This window comes from Schistocerca americana, chromosome 1, assembly GCF_021461395.2.
Source record: "Schistocerca americana isolate TAMUIC-IGC-003095 chromosome 1, iqSchAmer2.1, whole genome shotgun sequence".
Lineage (NCBI taxonomy): Eukaryota > Metazoa > Arthropoda > Insecta > Orthoptera > Acrididae > Schistocerca > Schistocerca americana.
The window spans coordinates 821,349,462-821,364,985 of record NC_060119.1 but is presented as its reverse complement, the minus strand read 5'-3'; the positions used below and the strand labels follow the sequence as shown (position 1 = coordinate 821,364,985).

The 15,524-nt window shown below is 35.9% G+C and overlaps 1 protein-coding gene across 2 annotated transcripts in view; it reads right to left on the bottom strand.

Annotated features, from left to right (window-relative positions):
* The window catches only part of LOC124612997 (protein SCAI), an 88,175-nt gene extending 73,316 nt beyond the window's left edge, over positions 1-14,859 (bottom strand). The window contains exons 1-6 of one of the 2 annotated variants that reach the window (XM_047141550.1): positions 14,321-14,859; positions 13,690-13,785; positions 13,526-13,612; positions 13,339-13,437; positions 13,150-13,264; positions 1,450-1,607 (exon numbers count right to left, since the gene is read on the bottom strand). In XM_047141550.1, coding sequence (XP_046997506.1) covers positions 1,450-1,607; positions 13,150-13,264; positions 13,339-13,437; positions 13,526-13,612; positions 13,690-13,785; positions 14,321-14,451 — 686 coding nt within the window. In that variant the 5' untranslated portion in view covers positions 14,452-14,859. The remainder of the gene's footprint in view (positions 1-1,449; positions 1,608-13,149; positions 13,265-13,338; positions 13,438-13,525; positions 13,613-13,689; positions 13,786-14,320) is intronic. The other variant, XM_047141559.1, reaches the window with a different exon arrangement.
* Between the last annotated feature and the right edge of the window lie 665 nt (positions 14,860-15,524).

Sequence of the window (15,524 nt, the reverse complement as noted above, 5' to 3'; positions counted from 1 at the left end):
AAACCTATATTACTAAGCAACTGTCTCAGAACACAATACTAGTTGCAGGTTGTCTGTCTAACTGCTTCCTTGGGCAACAAAAATTTGATTTCCAATATTTTACATAATTACTGACAGAATTTAAAATGCTGTCATAATCTACTCATGATGTGGATACCACATTATAAGTAGATTATGTTAAAAGGTTAATCAAGTAAGACAAGAATTACAGTCAGAAACTGAGTCTTTGTCCTGAGGCAGCCTAACTGATGGCATACAAATATCTGGACTTAGCAGCCAGTATTTGTGAATGAGAGCACTTATAAACTTGCAACAAATTTTGCACATAACTGCAAATTTTCCAGAAACTTTTTCGAGCTGAAACTCCCTCCCCCCCCCCCCCAAGAAAACTGATGGGAAAAAAAGTTTATCCCTTACCACATTTTCATTTTCACTGTTCACGCAGTAAAACTTCAGCATCAAATACAGCGTTTTAATTTATTACTTCTTTACTACCAACTCTATTCAGAACACAGTTTGCAGATGGTATTCACAAGTACCACTTCATGTGGCTGCAATATTACATTATTGTACAACACATACACTACGTGATCAAGTATCCAGACACCCACAAAAACATACATTTTTCATATTAGGTGCATTGCGCTGCTACCTACTGCCAGGTACTCCATATCAGCAACCTCAGTAGTCGTTAGACATTGTGAGAGAGCAGAATGGAGTGCTCCGCAGAATTCACGGACTTCGAACACGGTTAGATGATTGTGTGTCACTTGTGTCATACGTCTGTACACGAGATTTCTACACTGCTAAACATCCCTAGGTCCACTGTTTCCAATGTGATAGTGGAGTGGAAACATGAAGGGACACGTACAGCACGAAAGCATACAGGCTGACCATTACACAGGAATTCCAAACTATATCAGAATTCTCTGCAAGTACTATGACAGTTAGGCGGGAGGTGAGAAAACTTGGATTTAATGGTCGAGTGGTTGCTCATAAGCCACACATCATGCCACTAAATGCCACACGATGCCTTGCTTGGTGTAAGGAGCGTAAACATTGGATGATTGAATACAAGGAAAGCATTGTGTGGAGTGACAAATCACGGTACACAATGTGGCGATCCGAAAGCAGGGTGTGGGTATGGCGAATGCCCGAAACAAAAATGTTTGAATTTTTAAGAAAGCAGCAGACTAGTAATCCTATATATTGGGGCAATATGCTAATAATAAAATCAGAATAAATTATTTGGAAAAGATCTTAGAAAGAGATTTTACATTACATTAAATGTGTGTGGACCAAATCAGTAATTAATGTTTATTTTAATAATACATAATGTTCTAAAAGGTACAACTAATTTATCCTCCTTTATAACTAGGCCTATCTACACAAATAACTAATTACTTAAGGTTTGTAATATATCAATAGATATCCTTTCACTTTTCATACCTGTGGGAAAGCACAATGGTATTTGAATCTGCATGCAAAACACTGACAACACCATCAGCTTTAATAAATGACTTTATTTCTTCTAAGACAAGAGACCACTCTAACTGATCATCAGGTTCGTAGGTGCTTGTATAATCTATAATTTGTTTGTCTAATTCCTGCAGAAAGAAAAAAACATACATTACTTTATTGAATAAGGCGTGAAAGTGCAACACATGTAATTCAGTAATCAATGGTCTGTTGCAGTTAAAATCTTTTTCTCAGCGCATCTTATAACTATGAACAGAACAGAACATCCACTCAATATGATGTGATAGGCTAAGTCATGAAATTAGAAAACAACATAAAACATATGCCAGATAAAATGAACAAAATATGGCAAATACCTTCTGTTGTGAAATTAGATCATCCATGTTCCTGTAAAAAGTTTCAGTATAAATCAAACAACATAAATTCCCGAATTTCATGCGACCCCTTCTCCTCAAAGGCACCTATTAAAATTCATAACAGTTACAATGACGGCATGAAATGTGAAAACGAGAACGTAAATATGTCATATATCCTTTGCATGTTACAAATACAGATGTGCTTTCAGACATGCAAATTTGAATGACAAAACAGCATATGGCAGAGATCAGATTACTAGTCACTGGCCTTTTTCTATATAAATTTACTTGGTTGGGAAAATGGATCAGATGGAACAACAAAGGAAGTATGTACTAGATGTGATGAGCAACTGAAATATATTTTTGGAAAATTTGTAGTGTAACAGGACATTGTGGATCAATGTTCTGCTGTACGAAGAATTTCCGGATCAGCTAAAGATGTTCGCAAAGTTTAAGTAAAGTAGCAAGGTCAAATATCAACACACCTACTGTGTGCACCATATCTGCTCCTACAGGCTGGGCAAACGAGGAAAGAAGTAGGCATAGTGCCTAGAAGACAGCAGAATGCTGTCTATGGACCCATAAGATGCACTCAGAATAAACGGGATTATGGAATCTCTTAGGAGAAAAACAAATTATGTTTTTTGATTTTAACATAGGAAACCTTCTGCATTACTGTTAGATCAGCGGTGCTCTTCTTTGAGTTCTCATAAAGAAGAAGCTAATTTACGTCATGTTAACGGAGTGAACTGGAAATGCCTTTATGCAATAAACATTTGGAAATGGACGGTTGAAATTGAAGATGTGTGTTCAGTCATCATTTGATAATTTGGTATAAGTCATTAGTCGGAAAGCTTTAGCAATTTTTGCAGCGGAGAAGACACTTTGGAGAAGTCCACACAGGTGTGGCACAGCACAGCTGGTCCACAAAGTTCTGCATGGCAACCAGAATTACATACAAGTCAGATTCATCAAAATAGAAGTAATCCTTTAACAGAATATTGTGATGCATCGTGTATGATGCAAGTGAACTAGTACCAAGTGATACAAAAGCAAACTTAACCAACTAACACAACCAAAACACAAATGGATATATTATTTATTTTTTTGTCATATATGAAAACCATGTCCTTGAGGAAAAATTGCAAAAGAAGAGCATTAACGACAGAATTTGCCAAATAAACAAAGAGCATGTATACCAAGAAGATAGAGTTGCTATGGGCAACAAACAACAAGTGATGCAGAACTAAGCAGTTAAATGCGAATTTAAATTGAAAATTGCTTGCCAATATCAGCAACACTACAGTGTCATGCGACACGAAAAAGATCAATGACTAAGAAGAATTTTGATGGAGAGACACAGAAATCGTGGGTGCTGCGGCATGCTACAGATGCATCTCAATACAACAACCTGGGGAAATCTTTGACTGCTGGCGGCACATAGCCACCTAGTTGCATCCTATGAGCACCAACGGCACACCACCATCAGCTGGCAGAAGCAGCCACCATTCGATGAGATACTAAATGCAGTGAATTTTGTCATACTGTCTGTGTTCAACAGAAATGAATGAAATATTTAAGTCACTAAAGCAACAATTAGCTGATAATAATAAACAGTTAATGGAAAGCATTAATCAAAAATTAGAAGAAACTAGTACTCATATAACAACAGATTTAAATGATATATTGAAAGAATGGGTCAACAGAAACCTCCAATCTTACTCGTCGGCTTTGACCCGTGACGTAAGCGTGTTGTGGTGTGTGACGTCATTACGGCGCGGAGTTTGGTTTGTGATTGTGGCGTGTTTGTAGATGTCGTGGGGGTGTTTGTCGTGCCCTCTGGTGGTGTGTTCATGGTTTACGTTTATTTGGTTTGTTGGGGTCAGTTTGCTGTTGCTCAGTGGTGAGTGCTGTGTTCGTGGTTTTGAAACGGAATTTGTATTAGTGAGTTAACGGTTTTGTGTGATGGTTAATGTAATGGTAATTGCTGTACGTCGGGTGAGTTTGTTATTGAGTGTATTTGGTTGTGGTTTTTTGTTCAGGAATGGATATGAAAGACCGCATGAATAGTGTTCGGTTTTTTTTTGTGTTGGTGGATGGGATCGGGAGATTCTGTTGAGCTATATAGGTCAAGGGAAGTGTTCGATCCCAATTTATGGGATCGTGAGCTGCTGCAGATGTATGTAGGTTTAAGGGAAATGTTTGTTTGCTATGGTTTGTGTTTTTTTTTTATTTTTGTATTGGTGGATGGGATCGGGAGATTCTGTTGAGCTATATAGGTCAAGGGAAGTGTTCGATCCTAATTTATGGGATCGGGAGCTGTTGTAGATGTATGTAGGTTTAAGGGAAGTGTTTTTTGAGTTTTGTATCGGGGGATGTGATCGGGAGGTTCTGTTGAGCTATATAGGTCAAGGGAAGTGTTCGATCCTAATTTATGGGATCGGGAGCTGTTGTAGATGTATGTAGGTTTAAGGGAAGTGTTTTTTGAGTTTTGTATCGGGGGATGTGATCGGGAGGTTCTGTTGAGCTATATAGGTCAAGGGAAGTGTTCGATCCTAATTTATGGGATCGGGAGTTACTGTAGATCTATGTAGGTCAAGGGAAGTGTCTGATTCTGTATAAGAATGCGTTTTTTGGTATTTGGTCAGTTTCGTGATGATGATTTTTTTCGTCGTTTTGCGTGGTTTTGTATGGCGGTCGGTGGCTACATTTGTGTATATTTAGTTTCTCCCCACCCAAAAACCCCCAATTTCCCACGCTTGTCCCGTTAGAGTCATTAGACTTTTTGTGAAACCTGTGTATTTCAGTGTTTATGATACGTATGCGATGTTTTTATATCCGCCATATTGGAATTGTCGTTTATGGTCGTTTCCGCCATATTTGTGACGTCATGGGTCAAAGCCGACGGGTAAGATCGGACGCTTCTGTATTTCCGAAAGAATATAATGACAATAATAAAAAACTGTTTGCCACTTTAAACCCTAAATTTGACACTTCAAGCACAAATTTCGAAATGTTATCTTCAACCTTACTATCTTTGACCTTACAGAGCACAGAGGAAAAATACTACAACAGAAGAAATTGCAGATGTTAAGTTTCATGCAAAACAAGATATCATGCAAAAAACTATTACTAGTAAGGTAACTAAAGCAATAAAAGAGGACTTCACAGTTCTAATAACAGAGCAGGCAACAAAGTTAACAGATATTGACACAAATATTAACAGTTTCACAGAAAACATACCCGATACAGTACATCAAGTAGTCCTGTTGTCTCTGCTATACTCCATGTCTTCCATGTTAAAATATTTCCATCTGGAAAGGCTTCAAGGCCACCATAGTCTGCATGGTTGCCCCCATACGACAGCAAGAGTAAGCCATGTACTACCTCCGAAAACTGCTTGTACATCACATGTGAAGTTCAAATGGAGTCCACGAAACACATTTGGACCTCCAATTAACTGTTGTTTATTAAACTGTCCAGCCAAATCAATGTCAATAGCTTTCCTGTGTATTGCAGTTTGAAAGCTATTGACATTGATTTGGCTGGACAGTTTAATAAACAACAGTTAATTGGAGGTCCAAATGTGTTTCGTGGACTCCATTTGAACTTCACATGTGATGTACAAGCAGTTTTCGGAGGTAGTACATGACTTACTCTTGCTGTCGTATGGGGCAACCATGCAGACTATGGTGGCCTTGAAGCCTTTCTAGATGGAAATATTTTAACATGGAAGACATGGAGTATAGCAGAGACAACAGGACTTTTGGCTAAGCAGCCTTATGGTACAGTTGTTCCTAGTATGCCATTTATTTTGAGTAGCCGAAGGAAGAAGAAATTGAATGCCGATGAGTAAATTTTTTTATGGTGCAAGATTGGTAATGGAAATTGTAAAACAAAGATCAATGGTGATTGTATGTTGTATTACAGACAATAAAGATTGTCCTACCCGAGAACCATCCTTATCTATCCCGTGAGATTTTTTTTTAAAAAAAGACTAAAAATAATGTTCACTTATAAGCTGGTCTTTAGGCCGCTCTTGGGCCTCGCTTCAACCAATATTTTCGTAATGGTAGAGATGAGTTCGACGAAGTACAACTCGAAATTTCCATTATGAATATATGGGTAGACTCTTTAGAGCATAACAAGCTCTTAAATAATGAAGATATATTTAAATCTTTAGAAACCAAACTTCATAATTTTGTAGAAGATACTATCAGTTTATAGAATAGCTCCACCACCTTTGAGGGTAATACTACAGATTGCCAAGAAGAATTACAAAAACTTTGGAGTGCAATTACAGACACTCACAATAGCTTACAAACCGAGTAAATTGGAAATTGTGTAAGTTTACCTGTGGCGATGGTAAAAGATTTGGAATTGAGCAATAGCTTAAATAGGGCAAAACAGTTCCCCAACTATAAGCTGGAGGCGGAAGTTCACCCAATCTATTTCTTAAAAGTATTTAACAGATCATTACCCAGTAAGTGGAGTGATCACAAGAAGACAGATGTTGCATTAGGATATTCATCTGGAGATGTCACAGAATTGGGTAATGCTCATTCTGAAGATTTAAACCATGGGAGGAGTTAAAGAAGTTTAAGAGGAAATACTGATCTACAGTGCCCAAGACAAGCTAACATTACAGCTTTTAGATACGAAGTGTTAAAATAGTTTGTGGGACACTTACAAGAAGTATACTGAATGGCATTTAACTAAAGCAAAGTATTTACATGATGTATTGGACGAAACTCACTCAGTTAAAGTGTTGATACACAGGCTACCACAATATATCAGAAAAGAAAAAGAAATGTGGTGTAGAGGGTGGTCAAACGTAGGAGACCTAGTATCCTTTGTTGAAGGACTAGACACAATAAACATAGAGAAGAACAAAACACAGTAAGACTAGGAGAGAAACAGTAATAACAGAAATGGGACACCTTTTCAAAGTTCAGGTACATTTAATAAAAATAAGGAAAATAATTACTGTAGGTTACATGGTAACAATACAAGCAAATTAAAATCAAATGAAAATAACAAAATTAAATCTCAAGTGTTTGTACCTCAAAGTAACCTGACTTGCATCATGTGTGGAGGTTATAAATACAAACGAAGATATGATGCAAAGTAACAATCCAGTGATTATCCAGAAAAATGGAGAGAATCCTGGGTCCAGGGCCAATATGTGACTGAACATTATGCGGGTCATGTGTAGAAAAATACATAGTTTCAGCTAACAAATATCTGCCATGAAATGGGTATCATAGGAGGAACTCCATAATGATGAGAAAATGTTTAAACCTAGAGTACATGGAGTTTTGTATGGCAATAATCTAGAGATATATGTAGATTCTGGTAGCAAAATTTCTTTAATATCTGAAGAGTTGTTTACAGCATGCAAAATGAAGGAAATATTACCAATATTAGTTAAGTTCTATCAGACCAAACTGCTGAGGTCATTGTTCCCTAACTGTAGTGTATGTAGTCAGAATAGCCGGATATAAAGGTAAGGTAATTAAACTAGAAACAAGAATCCCAATGCAAACTGGACCTCTTTCTTTCACCCAAACTTTATTAGTAGTGCCTAACACAAATATGCAAGTATTGCTACATTTAGATTCGTTACTGAAACATCATGTAATACTTGATTTTTTCCAATAGAACTTTACGATGTAGAAATCTTTCATTCAAATAAAATACAGATACTAACTAGTGCTAACATATCAGTGGAACAAAATAATGAAGAAGTTCAGGATCAATCCAGACAAGATATTTGTATAAAAGTGTTCCAATCAAATTTATTGACAGATATGTAGAAACAAGAGCTGTATGGCCCAGTTGTGTTTGCAAGACCAACACACAACAAAGCTTAGTATTAGTGCCTATAACAATCCTCTGTCAGTAGTAAAGAAAAACTACTGGCAGTGTCCATCTTGTTCTAAATGCAAGGACTTCAATAGATAAATTTGCAAAGATGAGTATTTTATCTTGATCGATTCAACATCTGGTTACAGGCAAAAAAATTAAGTGAGGAATCTAAACAATACACCAGATTTTTAAACAATTGAAGAGTGTACCAATTTCAAGTGCTCCCATTCGGAAAGAATATTTCAGTATCCGTTTTTATAAGAGCACTAGATCAAGCATTAGGGAGAGTTGCTTCAGGGACTCCTAGTATGCGTTGATAATATCCTTTTGATTTCAGCCAGTTGGAAAGAATACTGTAAGCTTTTGATTAAAACCCTAAACAAGTTTAGAGAAACAGTTATCACTATCAGAATACTTAAGTCACATTTTGATAGAGAAGAGTTGAAGTATCTAGGACGTCTTGTACAAGTGAACGACAGTAAACCTGACGCTGAAAGAATTAGAGCAATCAAGGAGTGTCCAGAACTACGAAACATGAAACAGTTATGTTGATTTCTCATGACACAAAGGACATGGATAAATGACACAATTTGGTCCGGTAACATTTTTGAGAGGAGTTAGGGAAACATCAATGAAATAATGTATGACTCACTAAATGACCCACATAAATTATGATAAAAGAACCCAGTGGGTTAAATTAGGAAGTATTATTGATGCACGTCAAAAATACTTGTATGAGAGAAATACAAATGAAAATAGTTATTGATACTACAGGGCAAGGATAATGAGTAGGACAAAGATTACACAGAGAGACCAGAAAGAAGGTGCTGAAATCATAACTGAGTAAAATTTGAGGAAAATTAGTAACAATTCCCTTCATTCCTGGCCAATAAAGCTGTTAAGGATGCTGACCAATACTGGCTGCGAAAAGTAAGGTAGACAATTGAATCTCCTTGATTTTTTGTGTTAATGTTTAAATGTCTGATAGCAATCTTACATCCAAAGAATATCTTAAATCACTTCATCCATTATAAATAAATAATAAAATGAATATTTCACTTACACATACCACCTGCATTCAGCACTGCAAGCAATTGGTAGCTATAAACCATCTGTATTCCCTGAAAATTGTTCCTAAAATATATGCCTGGATGACCTATAGCTCAGAACTGTAAACACCTAAACACAGTTATCAATTACTTTTCTAAATGTATAATTCGTGCAAAGAACAGTTTTGTAAACAAGTCCAAATATAAAGAAGGAAAGAAGTCCGGTTCCATCTCAAGTCAGAAAGGGTATGACAGGTGACTAAATTTTCTTTTTATTTATTTGTTTTTGTAAAATTTTAAGTTCAAACCCTAAAATAAAGAAGAGTTTCACACCCACAGTTTCAGGCAATGGAAAGACCAGGATTGAATAACAATATGAAAAGGATAAACTGCCTCCTCTATGTTTGAAGATGTTTACAAATTACACTTTATCAGCTTTTTATTCAACAGTTTCATAACTGACAAACAGGTGGTGCTGAAACTTCTTTTGAAATGGTTTTCATATTTGTCAACAATACTTTCAATATTCTTGTTTGTTGCAGACAATGCTCAGTCAGTCATATTTCTTAGCTTTATTTGTGTTAATTACAAAATGGAGACATGTAGTGTTGGTTTGTAAAATAATGATGCTGCATGTGATACCAACAACAGAAACTGTAAGATGTGGATGTGCATCCAATGCTCTGGCAAGGACATTGCACAAGAATCCATTGAGCAGAAATTGGAGGTAGATATGAAACATGGTGATGATATCAACAGCTTCTGTAAGTCGATGCATACCACAGAACCACCATAATCACACTCCAGCTGCCTGTGAGTGAATTCTGTGAAAATCCAGCCGAGATGGCTGATGACCTGCAGCAGTATACCATTACATACCAAAAGTATAATCTCCATCTCCATACCTAAAATATGGCAAGGAAAATTTGGTCCATTCTGAAATCCTAGTTTTGTAGTTTCTTGATACAACATGAGGTACAGGGCCATCAATGGGATAATTCTCAGTCAACCTTGCATTCATTCGTAGTACACTACAAATACAACAGTTTTGTAAAATCACTGAGCATATGCTGCATATCTGATCACATGCAGCACAATGCCACAGCTGTGCATATTTTCCTGAGACATTCTGTCAACAATATCAAACTGCAGCTAGCAGATGGGTGAACTAAAAAAATTATATAGTTCAGTGATGGTGCTGCATAAGTGTACAAATTAAGAACTTCACAAACCTAACTTATCATCAAGAAGATTTTGGGATTGCTGCAGAACGGCACTTTTTTGCTTCATGCTATGGGAAGAGCCCCTGAGACGGTACTGGTGGAAATGTAAAATGCTTTGCCAGAAGAGCCAGCTGTAAGCTACATCACCATCCAATTACATTTTGACACCTGAAGAATACAAAACATTATCACATCCTTTGCTTCTTCTCAGGAGATCAAATCTTACAAAGATTTTTTGGAACACAGGTACAGCAAAGTTACAGCAGTGCAAGGAACACCTTGCATCTTGTGAAAATGCTTTGTTGGTACAACTGCAGGTGGGGCAGTATGTGACTTTCAGATATGACGAAAATTAGTACAAAGGACAGACTTCCCAGATATTACATGAACTTAAAAGACATTGTGATTAACTGCATGTCTCCTGCGGAATAACAATTACTTTAATGGACTAATAGGAAAGATGCAATTTGGGTTCCCTTCTCCAATTTATATTAAGTAATATGGAAGTCCCATCATTACAAAGCCATGGTACACAGTTGTATAAACTCAACAATAAATACTACGAAAATATATTATCTCTTACCTCTAAGTGAACTTATTATGTTTTTGTATCAAGATATCAACTAAAACAATGTTACATGCAAGGTGAAAGAGTTTTTAAAACAGTTTCCTTCTTTATATTTGAATTTGTTTATGAAAGTATTCTTTGTAGAATTTTGATATCTTTCTGTATTCTGGTATGTCTATAAAAAACTTACAGTCTCTCACTACTACTTGCATCTTGTTATCTTTTTAATTTACACTACTAACAGAATAAGGATATACCTTCACATTTGTGCATCCAAGCTGCCTTTTGCAATCCTTTACACTGAAAAGATATTTAACAGTGAAATACAACATATACATTAAAAATGGATTAATAGCTGTTTTCAGGTCTCATATGTTTATAATCCTGACCTACAGGACAACCACAAATATTTTAGGAACAATTTTTCAAGGAATACACACGATTTTTAATTACCAGTTCCCTGTAGTACTGAGTTGGATGGTATGTGCAAGTGGCATTTCCATTTTATTCTTTTCCAATGGATAAAGCAAGCTAGGATATTCTTCTTTGGGTCTAACATTGCTATCAGATATGTAAACATTTCAGCAAAAAAGCTAGTTGAGACTGATTTGTCTATGTAACCCTAGCCCCCTCCCCTCTCCTAAGACTTCAAAGGCTGTCAAATTTGATTTTTTTCAGATTGAGTCATCTTTTAGTGAAGGTACGAACTATTAATTTCAATGCCACATGCTTTTCATTACTACTATTATTAAATACTATGACTAAAGAGTTACAGTGCATAAGCTGAGGTCTGGACTGTTTCCTTGTACGTGGTTACAGTTTTCTTAAAAAAAAAAAAAAGGGATAATAATAATAATTTGAAGCGCACCCTGAAAAAAGTGCATGTTTCATAGACAATCTGAATGATGTATCCTACTTTTTATACATTATATCACCCTTAGTGGCCTATGCACCTGCTGCAAAAAAAAACTGAGGTCTGTATGTCAACTCATTACTATGTAGTAGTTCTCTGAAAGTAAGGAAATTGGTGCCAGATTCATGACTGGGTACACACCCTTGAACCTTCAAATCTGAATTTCTCAAAAAGGTTAGAGTTAGGACAGTGCTATTTGGCAGTTTTACTTTTAGGATATGTGGTTATCCATGTACCAAATATGACTGAATTCTGAAATGATCACCTTAGGAACCACTAAAATGTCTAATAGTTTATATGGAATGCTCCTTTACGTTATTTGTCACAACTTTTCATGTAACTGAGCACTACTGTAGAGAGTGATTCACACTATGAGACAACAAGAAGACTTTCCATAATCAGCAGATAGCCTTTCTTAATTACTGTCTGTGAACTAAAGTAACCAACTTAAAATTGATGTAAATACTACTGTATTTGCATGTGTGTTTCAGCTGTAGATGTTGGTTGTATGTTTTGTTTATGGTAAGTCATTGCTTACTGTTACTGGTAGCTTAGATTGTGAGGTTTATTAGAGGTGGAGGAGATTAATGTTTAACATTCCATTGGCAATGAGATCATTAGAAATGGAGAAGAGGCTCTGATTGGGGAATTATGGGGAAGGAAATCGGCTATGACCCGTCAAAGGAACCATCCCAGCATTTGCCTGAAGCGATTTAGGGAAATCACAGAAGACCTAAATCAGGATGGTCAGAAATGGGTTTGAACCGTTGTCCTCCCGAATACGAGTAAAGTGTGCCACTTTGCTCAGTAAGTTTATTAGGCCCTTATCCATTGTTTTGAACTGCATTGCAAACTAAACCTATAAAGTATATGGATTTTTATGAGTTAGCAGTGACAGAATGTAGTGTACCTCAAAGTCTAATCTAGGTTGAAAGGTGATAGTATAGTTGTGAACTGGTAAGGGGTACGAATGTCTATGGAAATCTTCATTTTTCTTTAAATATAAATTGTGCTTACCATAGTTACATTTATAGTACTGATGAAAACCATTACTTTCCCGTCTTTGGCCTGATATTCTTAATAATTCTGAACATATTAATTTTATTCTGCTAAATGTTTTGATTGTTAGTGATGTCAAGAGTTGTTTGTTTGTGAAGCCTTTTATCTCTGCAACGATACGTATACAGTTGGCCTAAAGTTACAGTATTGCATTGGTAACAAATCCTCTACCATGACAACCAAAACAAGTTACCATTAAGTAGGCCACATAGCCTACAAAGAGCAGGTCTATGAGAGAAAGCTACATTAGCTGCCAATAGTAAATCTAAAACTACAGGGGATAGAGTTCAAAGTATCTGCATTTGAACCCTAGAAACTTACTGACACATATGCTTGTTAGTATACACTACAGGCAAATGAAACAAACACACTAGTGAAATTTATCAGCTGAATAATGGAAATGAACACGGAACCTTTGAGAGGATCATGTACAGCTACTTAAAGTTCAGTTACAATATTGTCTACATACCCTTCATTTATATCATATAACTAAGTTTTCTTTAATGTGAATGGTGTAACAACAGCGATTAGGTTATACTAGTAAGCACTATTAAATTCAAATTACTGACTACTACATTTCAATGAGTTCTGTATACAACTACAATCTGAATTCTAAGGAGTCTAAAACACTCACCATTACCAAATCTCTCACTAATTTCATCTTTTTGAGCAAGAGACAAACCACAATAAATCGTGCATAATACCTTAGCTTCTTTACCATCAAATCAGACCTGCAACATAGCACATCACTTACAATAATAAAAAATAAATAATTGTTTTACTCCAGATCATTCATGAGCATGCAAAAATACTTGGTAACTACCTATCTTCCTTAGAAGCTCTTGAGTAATAAGCTCTACCTCGTATTGCTGCATAAAATGAATATGCTTCATTCAAGTAATTTGTTTCACTTGTACGTAAACTGTTGACAAAGAAATATGCTTTAGAAAAAAAGCAACAAATTCAGCTCTGGACATTGTTTATACAAAAAGAGCAGAACAATCACTTACTAATAATGATAATATAATTGTCCTATTTTGGAAGCAATTTCCCCTATTTGCCATCTTTTTAAACCATATTTTGTATCTAGAATTTGCCTGCGAAAAAGACCATACAATATCAGGATTTACGCATAAAGAAAAACATCAAAAGTCAAGAACTTCACATATTATACCTATGCTGTTGTTGGAATTTCCACAGCTTTGTATAAATGTCAAATGTTCTTCCAAAGTATGCCTGCCATTGTTTATGACCATACTGGGGCAAATCTCTGAAAAACACAAAAACTGAGATGGTCATCTGTTTCTAATTATAATACCACAATATGTACCAGAGGAAAGTATTAGCAAAATGCATATCAAACTAAGTACCACCATGCACAATGGAAACATTTGTCAATTTAATAGTTTTCAAATTAATTTAAAGCAATAAAAATGTGGACATTAACCACACAGATCATTTAACCTGTCCCACAAAATAATGCTAAATTTTCATGGGCTGTATACTTTCAGAAATAATTAATCTGCAACATACTGTTTACTTAACAAAGCTTCTGACATGTGCACATGACAAAGAAGGTACAGTGCAGTTGCAAATGGAGCAGTTGCAGGCTCTAGGGGTGTGAGACAATACTTGGGATTGATTTGTCGTCTGATGACTTAAATTCCACATGTAGTATTCTCAAGTATGCAAAACTTTCAAATGTATAGAAATTTGAGTGTACTGTGAATGAAACAATTAGGTGTGTAGAACTATACTTAATATATATTAGCTGTGTACAAGTTATTAAAATGTTCGTACTTTACCTAAGGCCGTTAAACAGTTGTTTGGATTTTTCTAATAAATGACAAAATTCTATTACTATCTTCTTTTCGTGGTCATCCAACCCTGCCATAACGACCATCTCTCTCTCCCTATTGCTGACTGCCGACGACATAGGGTGGTTTTGGGCATCAGCGTTGCCAAAACATACAAATCGACTATGTGCTCTGGCGTCAACGACTATTCTGTGCTGCCTGTCATATGTCGAATTTAATTCAACGTGCAGCTTAACCTCATAAAATCTAATTCACGGCATCAATATGGAACAGTTACTTGAGAAGCTATATGAGGAAACAGAAACATTGCTCATTGCTTTGCAGTATCATATTCTGATGTCGAAAAAGTAACCGTAACCATCCATAGTGCTATAGTGGACGAAATGTATACACAATGAATCTTCTGAATGTATAGTCTGTGTGTTTATTTATGTCACAATGCAAATATTGACATCACTTTAACTTTACAGACTACCGGCGACAGGATCGTTTGGGGGAAATGTCTGTAGCGATAATTTACCGCGAGATGTCACTTGAGTACTCTGACATAAGGTTGTATTCAAAGATGTTCAATAAAGTGTACGGATATTAAATTCTTTGCATCATCGCCAGATAACATACACCCAAGGATCATATGCGCATCAGTTTTGAGGCAATTCAACAAATACAGAGCTGTAATACGGAGTTAAATATATGCAGGGAATGGGATATCACATAAAGATTTTAATGAAGGATGTAATGTAGGAGGCTAGACGATTCATCAGTAAACAATCAACTTGCCAATTAAAATGATAAAGAAACAGTACCGTAGGGCTTATTGGCACATACAAATCTGAACAATACCTGTTTCCAATCATCGAATATGAAACAACGTAACTGCAAAGTATGTAAGATTTCAGTAAATTACGCTATCTCCTCAATTTCAACGTCAACAACTTCATATATTACTTATTATAATGCAATTTATTGAATTTATGGAATTGCCTACAACTGGTATCGATATTATCTTCCTGACTGACAGGATAATGAATCTAGAGAAAATTTTTATGATTATAGTAAAGTTAAAATAAAAATCTAAAATAAGACTGCTTATTATCCATCACAATATTGTTGGTTATTTTGTTTATTTTGATTATTTCTGAATGATTCACCATACCATTTCTAAGCATCAGAGGAAGTGGTTGTAAATGGA